Genomic DNA, 14019 nt, shown 5'->3' with positions numbered 1-14019 from the left:
TTGTATACCTTAGACTAATAAATGTTGTATGTCAACCATATCTCAAAACTGGAAACAAATGGCAAATGGCTGAATATTGAACCTAGTCTTAAACTTCTTTTCTCAAGCAAATATAATCATGAATTAAATCACTTAAACTTCAATATTTAAAAACAAATCTTCAAAAGATGACAATACACTGATTATCCTACTCATTATTTCATCCAATGAATATGCTCATTTACTCTGTTTGGTACTGTCATATTTTCGCTTCCTTCTAGTGTCTCAAATAAAAGTCAAAGAGCATGAGAATCTTACCAACATGGCCTCCTCCAATGGTATATGTCTTCCCAGATCCGGTTTGTCCATAGGCAAAAACAGTTGCATTATAGCCTTCAATGAGTGACACTACTAGTGGCTTTATACATGTATTATAAACTTCATCTTGAGTGGAATTTTTGCCAAAAACAAAATCAAAAGTAAAGACTTTATCTCGCCCAATGATAATCTGCTGGGTGTTTGGTATAACTCTCACACAAGCTTGGAGATTATGAAGAACCTCTGTGCACAGCAGAGGTCTAATTCTGACAGCAACTTTTATTGGTATTTCTCCCATGGCAGCTTAGATTTTACTAGACTTTCCGCTTAAAATTTGGTTCCTAGTGTGCGAAACATCCATTTTACATAAGATCTGGACTCCTGTGTATCAAAACAAAAACAATGTAATTATTGACTCTTCGGATAAACTGACTATCTTCAAAAGCAAGGTTAATTAAATTAGATTTTGTTCCAATATAAGATGGTTACAAATAGTCAATCTGTCTTGTAAAAATAAACCTATAATTTATAGATGAAAAGATATAAAGGCAGATTTGCTGCAAAATAATCTGGGGGATTATGACCATGAATTGATAAATGGTAAAGCTAAGTGATAAATACACAGAATTTCACTGTGCCACTCATTCTACAGTGGTATTATGTTTCCCAGCTCATTAATCTAAATATTGAATAATTGGGGAGTAGAAAATTAAGGCAAGCAAATAATTGGCTAATTGTACACATATGTTAAAAGCAAACCCTTGCACTAGATTTATAACTCTATACTGAGAAATAACACCTCTTTGCAACAAATATTAGAAATAAATCCATGAAAACAGTTTTAAGGATTTTTATGTCAGTATAAATTTAAAACAAAATTACCTGTTTCAAAATTAATCAAAACTAACAGGAAAACTGCTTTTACACTCCTAAATTATGTTATACTTATTTCTGAACATTGGTTGTGGAATTAGTATATTAAAAATTAAACTCCTACCAAATTAAAATGGATATCCAGCAATATATGGAAACAAATGACGACAATAACACAAAGCCCCAACTTCTGTGGGATGCAGCAAAAGCAGTAAGAGGAAAGTATATAGCAATCCAGGCACATTTAAAGAAGGAAGAACAATCCCAAATGAATAGTCTAATGTCCCAATTATCGAAATTGGAAAAAGAAGAACAAATGAGGCCTAAGGTCAGCAGATGGAGGGACATAATAAAGATCAGAGATGAAATAAATAAAATTGAGAAGAATAAAACAATAGAAAAAATCAATGAAACCAAGAGCTGGTTCTTCGAGAAAATAAACAAAATAGATAAACCTCTAGCCAGACATATTAAGAGAAAAAGAGAGTCAACACACATCAACAGAATTAGAAATGAGAAAGGAAAAATCATGATGGACCACACAGAAATACAAAGACTTATTAGAGAATACTATGAAAACCTATATGCTAACAAGCTGGAAAACCTAGGAGAAATGGACAACTTCTTAGAAAAATACAACCTTCCAAGACTGACCCAGAAAGAAACAGAAAATCTAAACAGACCAATTACCAGCAACGAAATTGAATCGGTAATCAAAAAACTACCCAAGAACAAAACCCCCGGGCCAGATGGATTTACCTCAGAATTTTATCAGACATACAGAGAAGACATAATACCCATTCTCCTTAAAGTTTTCCAAAAAATAGAAGAGGAGGGAATACTCCCAAACTCATTCTATGAAGCCAACATCACCCTAATACCAAAACCAGGCAAAGAACCCACCAAAAAAGAAAACTATAGACCAATATCCCTGAAGAACGTAGATGCAAACATACTCAACAAAATATTAGCAAACCGAATTCAAAAATACATCAAGAGGATCATACACCATGACCCAGTGGGATTCATCCCAGGGATGCAAGGATGGTACAACATTCAAAAATCCATCAACATCATCCACCACATCAACAAAAAGAAGGACAAAAACCACATGATCATCTCCATAGATGCTGACAAAGCATTTGACAAAATCCAACATCCATTCATGATAAAAACTCTCAGCAAAATGGTTATAGAGGGCAAGTATACCTCAACATAATAAAGGCCATATATGATAATAAAGGCCAGTATGATGTTCAGCTAACATCATACTGAACAGTGAGAGGCTGAAAGCTTTTCCTCTGAGATCGGGAACAAGAGAGGGATGCCCCCTCTCCCCACTGTTATTCAATGTGGTACTGGAGGTGCTAGCCATGGCAATCAGACAAAACAAAGAAATACAAGGAATCCAGATTGGTAAAGAAGAAGTCAAACTGTCACTATTTGCAGATGACATGATATTGTACATTAAAAACTGTAAGGACTCCACTGCAAAACTACTAGAACTAATATCAGAATTCAACAAAGTTGCTGGATACAAAATTAACACACAGAAATCTGTAGCTTTCCTTTACACTAACAATGAACTAATAGAAAGAGAAATCAGGAAAATAATTCCATTCACAATAGCATCAAAAAGAATAAAATACCTAGGAATAAACCTAACCAAGGATGTGAAAGACCTATACCCTGAAAACTACAAGACACTCTTAAGAGAAATTAAAGAGGTCACTAACAAATGGAAACTCATCCCATGCTCATGGCTAGGAAGAATTAATATCGTCAAAATGGCCATCCTGCCCAAAGCAATATACAGATTCGATGCAATCCCTATCAAATTACCAACAGCATTCTTCAATGAACTGGAACAAATAGTTCAAAAATTCATATGGAACCGACAAAGACCCCGAATAGCCAATGCAATCCTGAGAAGGAAGAATAAAGTGGGGGGGGATCTTGCTCCCCAACTTCAAGCTCTACTACAAAGCCACAGTAATCAAGACAATTTGGTACTGGCACAAGAATAGAGCCACAGACCAGTGGAACACCAGACATTAACCCAAACATATATGGCCAATTAGTATTTGATAAAGGAGCCATGGACATACAATGGGGAAATGACAGTCTCTTCAACAGATGGTGCTGGCAGAACTGGACAGCTACATGTAAGAGAATGAAACTGGATCACTGTCTAACCCCATACACAAAAGTAAACTCCAAATGGATCAAAGACCTGAATGTAAGTCATGAAACCATAAAACTCTTAGAAAAAAACATAGGCAAAAATCTATTGGACATAAACATGAGTGACTTCTTCATGAACATATCTCCCCGGGCAAGGGAAACAAAGGCAAAAATGAACAAGTGGGACTATATCAAGCTAAAAAGCTTCTGTACAGCAAAGGACACCATCAATAGAACAAGAAGGTATCCTAGAGTATGGGAGAACATATTCATAAATGACAGATCCGAAAAGGATTGACATCCAAAATATATAAAGAGCTCACACGCCTCAACAAACAAAAAGCAAATAATCCAATTAAAAAATGGGCAGAGGAGCTGAATAGACAGTTCTCTAAAGAAGAAATCCAGATGGCCAACAGGCACATGAAAAGATGCTCCACATCGCTAATCATCAGAGAAATGCAAATTAAAACCACAATGAGATATCACCTCACACCAGTAAGGATCGCCATCATCGAAAAGACAAACAGCAACAAATGTTGGCGAGGTTGTGGAGAAAGGGGAACCCTCCTACACTGCTGGCGGGAATGTAAACTAGTTCTACCATTGTGGAAAGCAGTATGGAGGTTCCTCAGAATGCTCAAAATAGAAATACCATTTGACCCAGGAATTCCAGTTCTAGGAATTTACCCTAAGAATGCAGCACTCCAGTTAGAAAAAGACAGATGCACCCCTATGTTTATCACTGCACTGTTTACAATAGCCAAGATATGGAAGCAACCTAAATGTCCATCAGTAGATGAATGGATAAAGAAGATGTGGTACATATACACAATGGAATATTACTGAGCCATAAGAAAAAAACAGATCCTACCATTCGCAACAACATGGATGGAGTTGGAGGGTATTATGCTCAGTGAAATAAGCCAAGCAGAGGACAAGTACCAAATGATTTCACTGATATGTGGAGTATAAGAACAAAGAAACACTGAAGGAACAAAACAGCAGCAGAATCACAGAACCCAAGAATGGACTAATAGTTACCAAAGGGAAAGGGACTGGGGACAATGGGTGGGAAGGGAGGGATAAGGATGGGGAAAAGAAAGAGGGCATTACAATTAGCATGTATAGTGCGTGGGGGGCACGGGGAGGGCTGTGCAACACAGAGAAGACAAGTAGTGATTTTACAGCATCGTACTACGCAGATGGACAGTGACTGTGTAGGGGTATGTGGGGGGGACTTGGTGAAGGGGGGAACCTAGTAAACATAATGTTCTTCCTGTAATCGTAGATTAATGATACCAAAATTAAAAAAAAAGAGAAGGTCAGGCATTTGCCACAAACATTTTACAACAAAAAAATAAAAAGAAAAAAAATTAAACTCCCAGGAGAGGCTTAAAGATGGTGGCATGACAGGTAAGACAGAAACCTCCTCCCAAAATGACATATAATTTGAAAATATAGCAAACACATCTAATACTGAAAGAGCAACAGGAAAGAAGGCTGTGGCAGACTACATACACCTGGAGGAAACATCAGACCTCAAGGGAAAAGGTGAAGTGCAAAAGCCATGATCCGGATGGACCCAAGCCCTTTCCCAAACCCAGCTCACAGGAGAAAGAAAGAGAAACAGAGTGGGGAGGAGTGGGGACCTAGGGCTGCTGAACACCCAGCCCTGGATCTGCTCTGGGAGCACAAACCTACATTACATGGTGCTCTGAAGATTAGTGGGGTTGGAAAGCTAAGACAGGCAGAATACATGGAGAGACTAAGATTCCAGCCACTTGTGGAAAACATGTATCCACAACCAGCTGCTCTGGGACAAAAGAAAGATGGGCAGTCTGAGAGACTTCCTAACAGCGAGAAGGCTGATAAAGGGGAAAGGATTACATAGAGCTTACTGCTCAGGAGGAATGACAGGTGGACAAAATTGTCCAGATGTACTCTGCCCAGCAGGTTGGGAACTTTCAGGAATTTCAGGCATTCCATCCCTCTGGCTGGCTATGCAGCTACAAGGCCCCCCACTATGACACACAGCCTGCTGCGCCTTTCTCCAGGCCAGAACCAGCACACTGAACGGCCACCCCTGACATTACACCAGGCTAGCTCCAGGGCGGCCCTGCCTGTGGCAGCTACAAGTGCAAAGCACAGAGGCTTCTCCCTGCCTGTTCAGCCCACTGGCCTTTGCAGTGGAGGCAGGCACTGCAGCCAGGAAGCAGGAAAGAGCTTTTTCCTCCTGACAGGCAACAGCACTGCTTGCCTGTGACCCCCATCATTGCTCCAGGTGCTGAGCAGCTCCAGAGAGTAGAGCTTCTGGGCACTACAGGGTACCACTGACAAATATGAAACACCAAAGGAAACTGGTTCAAACCAAAATCCCACAAACACCAGAAAGAGGGCCAAGTGAAACTGACCTCATCTTTCTTCCTGAAAGAGATTTCAAAATAAAAATCATAAACATGTTCATGGAGCTATAGAAAAATATTCAAGAATGCAGGGGGGAATTAAGGAATGAGATACAAACATTGAAGAATGCAGTATCTAAAAAGAAACATATAATGGAGGGATTTAAAAGCAGATTACATGAAGTAGAGGAGAGGGTAAATGAAATAGAAATTAGAGAACAGGAATACAAAGAAGCTGAGGCACAGAGAGAAAAAAGAAACTCTAGGAATGAAAAGATATTGAGAGAGCTGTGTGACTGATCCAAATGGAACAGTATTCGCATTATAGGGGTACCAGAAGAAAAAGAGATAGAAAGTGTCTTTGAGGCAGTGATTGCTGAAAACTTCCCCAATCTGGGGAAGGAGATAGTCTCTCAGGCCATAGAGGTGCACAGATCTCCCAACACAAGGGACCCAAGGAAGAAAACACCAAGACATATAATTAAAATGGCAAAGGTCAAGGATAAGGACAGAGTATTAAAAGTAGCCCGAGAGAGAAAACAGATCACATACGAAGGAAAACCCATCAGCCTATCAGACTTCTCAACAGAAACCTTACAGGCCAGAGGGAGTGGCATGATCTATTTAATGCAATGAAGCAGAAGGACCTCACCAAAAATATTCTACATAGCAAGATTATCATTTAAATATGAAGGAGGGATTAAACAATTTCCAGATAAGCAAAAGCTGAGAGGATTTACCTCCCACAAACCATCTCTACATTATATTTTGGAGGGACAGCTATAGATGGAAGTGTTTCTAAGGCTAAATAGCTGTCACCAGAGGAAATAAAACCACAGTAAAAACAGCAGACCAATTAATTAATAAGCAGATACAAAATCAAATCAACTAGCCCCAAAGTCAGTCAAGGGATAAACAGTACAGAATATAATACCTAATATATAAAGAATGGAGGTGGAAGGAAAAGGAGGAAAAAAAAGAACCTATTGATTGTGTTTGTAATAGCATACTAAGTGAATTAAGTTAGACTGTTAGATAGTAAGGAAGTTATCCTTGAACCTTTGGTAACGACAAATCTAAAGCCTACAATGGCAGTAAGTACACCCTAACTGCAAATGGACTGACTGTACCAATCAAAAGACATAGAGTCACTGAATGGATAAAAAAACAAGACCCATCTATATGCTGCCTACAAGAGACTCACTACAAACCCAAAGACATACACAGACTAAAAGTGAACAGACGGAAAAGGATATTTCATACAAATGATAGGGAGAAAAAAGCAGGAGTAGCAGTACATATATCAGACAAAATAGACTTCAAAACAAAGAAAGTCACAAAAGACAAAGAAGGACACAACATAATAATAAAGACGTCAGTCCAGGAAGAGGATAAGACCATTATAAATATCTATTTATCTAATACAGGAGCACCTAAAAATGTGACACAAATACTAACAGCATTAGAGGGTAAAACAGAATGCAATGCACTTATCTTAGGAGACTTCAACACACCACTCACTCTAAAAGACAGATCAATCAGACAAAAAAGATGTAAGGAAACAGACACACTGAACAATGCATTAGAGCAGAGGGACCTAATAGATATCTACACTACACTACACTACACTCAAAGGAGCAAGATATACATTCTTCTCAAGTGCACATGGATCATTTTCCAGAAAAGATCATATACTAGGCCACAAAAAAAGCCACAGTAAAAAAACAAGACTAATTTTGCCACCATCTTCTCAGACCACAAAGTTATAAAATTAGAAATAAATTATGCAAAGAAAACAAAAGAGCCCACCTGGAGGCTTTACAAGATGCTTCTAAATAATCAATGACCAAATAAAAACGGAGATCAAGCAATATATGGATACAAATGATAACAACAACTCAACAGCCCAAAACCTATGGGATGCAATGAAGACAGTTCTAGGAGGAAAGTATATAGCAATATAGGCTTTCCTCAAGAAACAAGAACAATCCCAAATGAACAGTCTAAACTTACAATTAATAAAACTAGAAAAAGAAGAACAAATGAGGCCCAAAGTCAGTAGAAACAGGGACATGAAAAAGATTAGAGCAGAAATAAATAAAATCAAGAAAAATAAAACAACAGAAAGAATCAATGAAACCAGGACCTGGTTCTTCAAGAAAATAAACAAAATAGATAAACCCCTAGCCAGACATATCAAAAGAGTCCACACAAATAAACAGAATCAGAAATGAGAAAGGAAAAATCACTATGGACACAACAGAAATACAAAGAATTATGAGAGAATACTATGAAAAATTATATGCTAACAAATTGGATAACCTAAAATAAATGGACAACTTGTTAGAAAAATGCAACCTTCCAAGGCTGACCCAGGAAGAAACAGAAAATCTGAACAGACCAATTACCAGCAATGAAATTGAATTGGTAATCAAAAAACTACCTAAGAACAAAACGCCTCGACCAGATGGCTTAACCACTGAATTTTATCAAACATTTTGAGAAGACCTAATACCCATACTCCTTAAAGTTTTCCAGAAAGTAGAAGAGGAGGGAATATGTTCAAACTCATTCTATGAGGCCAGTTTCACTTTAATACCAAAACCAGGCAAAGACACCACCAAGGAGAAAATTACAGACCAATATCCCTGATGAACATAGATGCAAAAATACTCAACAAAATATTAGCAAACCAAATTCAAAAATACATCAAAAAGATCATCCATCATGATCAAGTGGGATTTATCCCAGGGATACAAGGATGGTACAATATTCGAAAGTCCATCAATATCATACACAACATCAACAAAAAGGAGGACAGAAATCACATAATCATCTCGATAGATGCTGAAAAAGCATTTGACAAAATTCAACATACATTCATGATAAAAACTCTCAACAAAATGGGTTTAGAGGACAAGTATCTCAACATAATAAAGGCCATATATGACAAACCCACAGCCAACATCATACTTAACAGCGAAAAGCTGAAAGCTTTTCCTCTAAGATCAGGAACAGGACAAGGATGCCCACTCTCTCCACCTTTATCCAGCATAAAAGTGTTGCACTGGACATCCTTGCCACAGCAATCAGACAACAGAAAAAAATAAAAGGCACCCAGATCGGTAAGGAAGAAGTTAAACTCTGTTTGCAGATGACATGATATTATACATAGAAAACCCTGAAGACTTCACCAAAAAAACTACCAGAACTAATAACTGAATTCAGCAAAGTAGCAGGATACCAACTTAACACATATAAATCTGTTGCATTCCTATATACTAATGATGACCTAGCAAAAAGAGAAACCAGGAAAACAATTCCATTTACAACTGTATCAAAGAGAATAAAATACCTAGGAATAAACCTAAACAAGGAGGTGAAAGACCTTTACTCTGAAAACTACAAGACACTCATGAGAGAAATTAAAGAAGACACCAATAAATGGAAATACATCCCTTGCTCATGGATAGGAAGAATTAATATTGCCAAAATGGCCATCCTGCCCAAAGTAATCAATGCAATCCCTTTCAAAATTCCAATGGCATTCTTCAACAAACTAGAGCAAGTATCTAAAATTCTTATGGAACCACAAAAGACCCCGAATAGCCAAAGCAATCTTGAGAAGGAAGAATAAAGCTGGGCAGATTATGCTCCCCAACCTCAAGGTCTACTACAAAGCCATAGTAATCAAAACAATTTGGTACTGGCACAAGAACAGACCCATACAATGGAACAAAATAGAGTGCCCAGATATAAACCCACACATTTATGGCCAATTAACATACAACAAAGGAGCCACGGATATACAGTGGGGGAAAAGACAGCCTCTTCAACAAATGGTGTTGTCAAAACTGGACAGCTGCCATGTAAGAGAATGAAACTGGACTAGTGTCTAACTCCATACACAAAAGTAAACTCGAAATGGATCAAAGACCTGAATGTAAGTCATGAAACCATAAAACTCTTAGAGGAAAACAGAAGCAGAAATCTCTTGAATATAAACATGAGCAACTTTTTCCTGAACGCATCTCCTTGGGCAAGGGGAACAAAAGCAAAAATGAACAAATGGGACTACATCAAACTAAATAGCTTCTTTACAGCAAAGGACACCATCAGCAGAACAAAAAGGCACCCTACAGTATAGGAGAATATATTTGTAGACAATTTATCTGATAAGGGGTTAACATCCAAAATATATAAAGAATTCACATACCTCAACACCCAAAAAGCAAACAACCCTATTAAAAAATGGGTGGAGGATCTGAACAGACACTTCTTCAAAGAAGAAATTCAGATGGCCAACAAGCACATGAAAAGATGCTCCACATTGCTAATCATCAGGGAAATGTGAATTAAAACCAAAATGAGATACCACCTTACACCAGTTAGGATGGCCTCATCCAAACAATAAATGTTGGCAAGGATGAAGAGAAAGGGGCCTCCTACACTGTTGGTGGGAATGTAAACTAGTTCAACCATTGTGGAAAGCAATATGTAAGTTCCTCAAACAACTAAAAATAGAAATGCCATTTGACCCAGTAATTCCACTCCTAGGAATTTATCCAAAGAAAACAAGATCTTTGATTCAAAAAGATATATGCAGCCTTATGTTTATGGCAGCACTGTTTACAATGGCCAAGATATGGAAGCAACCTAAGTGTCCATCAGTAGATGAATGGATAAAGAACGTTAGTACATATACACAACAGAATATATTCATCCACAAGAAGAAAACAAATCCTACCATTTGCAACAGCATGGATGGAGCTAGAGGTATTATGCTCGATGGAATTTCAAGGGCCACATAATTGCCAAAACAATACTAAAGAAAATAAAGGTGGAAGACACACTTTCCCAATTTTAAAACCAAGCAACAATTATCAAGACAGTGGGGTACTGACATAAGATAGACTTAAAGATCAATGGAAAAGGATTGAGAATCCAGAAATAAGCCCTCACGTTTATGGGCAATTGATTTTCAACAAGAGTGCCAACACAATTCACTGGAGCAAAGGACAGACTTTTCAACAAATGGTCATGAAACAACTGGATATCCCGCATGCCCAGGAATGAAATTGGACTCCTACTTCACATCATATACACAAGTGAATTAAAACTGATTTACAGATCTAAATATAAGAGCTGAAACTATAAAATTCTTTAAAGAAAACATAAGGGTAACGCTTGGTAACCTTATATTAAGCAATGATTTCTCAGATATGACACCAAAAGCAAAAGCAATAAGCAATGAAAGGAAAAAATAGATTAAATGGATTTAATCAAATCTCAAAGTTTTGTTCCTCAAAGGACACCATCAAGAAAATGAAAAGACAACTCACTCAATGGGAGAAAATATCTGCAAGTCATGTATGTAACGAGTATTCATATATAGAATATATAAAGAACTATTACAACTCAAGAGTAAAAAGACAACATAAAAATGAGCAAAGGGTCTGAAAAGAGTGTTGGCAAGAATGTTGAGAATATGGAATCCTCATACTCTCCTGATGGGAATGTAAAATGATGCTGTCATTTTGGAAAACAGTCTGGCAGCTCCTCAAAAAGTTAAATGCAGTCATCATTTGACCCAGAAACTCCTCTCTTTTAAGTATACACTCAGGAGAAATGAAAACATATTTTCGCATAAAAACTTGTACACAAATGTTTAGTCTTGGTAAAATAAAGCTTACGCCACATAAAAGTTTAAAAAAAGAAATGTAACAAACAAGTACTCTATGATAATATTTAAGTGCAGATGATGAAAAATAATCAGTTTGGGGTAGGGTTAGGCTCTTTAGATAAAGGGAATCTTAAACACTATCATTCAGTAACCCCGCCGACTAAAAGACTAACATTTTCAGCACTACTTGCTATGTTAATTAAAACATTTAATATTCACTAGCCTTTAAAAACCCTGCAGCAGTACTGTGATAATTATAATTTCGTGAGTGGATAGTCTGAAAAGGCTCACAATAACAAAAAATATTTACATCATTCTTGTAAGAGCCCACTGAGGGTAAAAAAATATCAACTCCCTTGGGCTGTAAAATCCCAAAATATAGTCAACGAACTATAATGGGCAAAACAGAAAGATGCACCTACCCTCGGCAGTTTTAATCATTCAAGTGAAATTCTGCACTAAAAAAAATAAATACCCATATGTATGGTAACTCTTTTCTTCAATGATGAACGACTGCACAATCATTTGGTACTGGGAACTTTTCCAAAGAAACCACAGGGATGCTAGGTGAGTTAGTTCTTCCAAATGTCTCCGGACACCTACATTTGAAGTTGTTATTATACAGATTAGCTTATTTCTTTTTTTATGCCAGCACACTAAAAGTCATGGTCTGTGTTAAACCAAACCTAACTACTTCCAACGAAAGTGTTAATAAAAGGTGCCAAGTGTAACTGTGATATTTTCACTTTCCTGGTTTTAAAATAGTTATATCTATTAACAATTTGGCTCCAAAGGCAATCGAAATTAACCTAATCATTAAAAAATAAGGATCCGTAAACATAAGCCTTGTAAAAAATTAGTATTTAAGAATTTAAGTTTTTAAAAAAATCCACAGCACTTACTTCTTCAGTTTCTGATCAATTATAGTCATCAGAAGCATATGTATAAAGTCACCAATAAATGTAAGGTAAGGTGAGATCTGATTGGCTGGTGGTATTTAGGCATACTCAATGGAGTTTTGAAATCTGAGCATGGGAAGTAATTTGATCACTGATGCCATGACACTTATCAGAAAAAAGTGTTTCCAAATACCGCTGCCATCCTGTACCCCTGGTTTTTCAGAGGTAGTAGTTATCTAAAAACAGTGGTTTGTTAGTTAATTTTCGTAAGAACCTTCTTAGCAAATGGATAGTGAATCTCATAAGGATCTCAGAAAAGGCTCCAAGTGCATGAAGAACTAGATGGAGAAGACAGGAATAGAGCAGACAGGAATAGAGCAGGGAAAACAACCTAGATTAAAAACTTGGAGGTAGCCAAGTGTTTTTAAAAGGTGTTTCAGAGAAAGAATTTGGACACCTTTTCTCAGTTGTCACCTGCTCTGAGAGAGGGGGCTTTAAAACTTCCACAAAGCTTAGAATGCACCGAAGTGTCAACATCCGCACTGGGAAAAGGAGGCCTGGGACAAAACGAAAACACCCAGTAAGGGTGGGCCTTCCAATCCCTCTTCAGATCTTAGAAGAAGCAACGCCAGGAATACGGCGCAGTGGGGCTCAGTCCGGTGTTCCCGCGCGTCCCTATTCCCCCCGACCCCGCTACCTCACAGGGGACCCAACTTCCCCCGGCCGCTCGGCGGCGGTCCCAACGCTGACCCCAGGCCCCTCGGGCAGCCTCCGGGGCCTCCCCCGCGCCCTAACCGCCCCCCTGAGCCCTCCCGCCGCGGCCTGCCACCCCCCCGGCCGGCGCCCCTTTCTCCCAAAAACGGGTCCGGAGCGCGGGCTCGGCCGACGGCAAAGAGCCGGAGAGCCGCACTGCACCCAGCCCTCCCGGCCACGTCAGCCCCGTCAGCCCCGTCGGACTCTCCAGCCACTCACGGACCCGCTCGATTAGGTCCCGCTCTCCGGCGCAGCGCAGGACTTCCCGGCTTCCTTCCGCGGGGCCGCCGCTGCCCGCGCCTTTTGTTGTCGTGAGTTCTCCCGGCAACCGACAAAGCCTGCTGCTGACGCGCCCGGCCCCGCCCCCTGAGGAGCCCCGCCCCTCCGCTCAGCTGCCGGGCGCCGGCCGCCTGGGGGCCAGCCCCGCAGCCTGACCACGAAGCCAGCACCCAGGCGGGGGTCTCTGGGTGCTCAGCCAGAGTAACTCCGCGGGTCTGGAAAATAAATATCAGAAAGATTAACATTGCCTTTAAATATTTTAGTGGCCAATTCAATTTATTTTCATTGAAGTAAAGTTTGCAAACATAAAATGGACTATTTTAAAGCGTGCAAGTCAGGCGCTTTGGCCGTTCACAGTATTGCGCAGCCATCACCTGTCTGATTCCAAAACATCTCCACCACCCCGAAGGGAATTCCGTGTGACATTTAGCAGTCACTTCCATTCCCCTCTCCCCCAGAATCTGGGAAGCACTAATCTACTTTCTGTCTCCATGGATTTACCTGTTCTACATCGTATTCATGGAATTAAACAATTTGTGGCTTTGTGCCTGGCTTCGTTTGCTAAACAATGTTTTCCAGGTTCATCCATGTTGCAGCATTTATAATAACGTTCATTCCTTTTTATGATACTAGTCCATCATATGGA

At 39.1% G+C, this 14019-nt stretch overlaps 1 protein-coding gene across 10 annotated transcripts in view; it reads right to left on the bottom strand.

The window, feature by feature from the left end:
* KIF27 (kinesin family member 27) overlaps window positions 1-13775 on the bottom strand; it is a 147889-nt gene extending 134114 nt beyond the window's left edge. For 3 of the 10 annotated variants that reach the window (XM_057498539.1, XM_057498537.1, XM_057498538.1), the window contains exon 1: window positions 13318-13773. In XM_057498539.1, coding sequence (XP_057354522.1) covers window positions 13318-13618 — 301 coding nt within the window. In that variant the 5' untranslated portion in view covers window positions 13619-13773. Of the gene's footprint in view, window positions 1-297; window positions 886-11864; window positions 13085-13317 lie in introns of those variants that run through there. The other 7 variants (XM_036923220.2, XM_036923219.2, XM_057498540.1 and 4 more) reach the window with 7 other exon arrangements.
* Between the last annotated feature and the right edge of the window lie 244 nt (window positions 13776-14019).

Source organism: Manis pentadactyla, chromosome 3, assembly GCF_030020395.1.
Source record: "Manis pentadactyla isolate mManPen7 chromosome 3, mManPen7.hap1, whole genome shotgun sequence".
NCBI lineage: Eukaryota > Metazoa > Chordata > Mammalia > Pholidota > Manidae > Manis > Manis pentadactyla.
The sequence above is the reverse complement of the archived record's forward strand: the minus strand, read 5'-3'. Positions and strand labels throughout refer to the sequence as shown.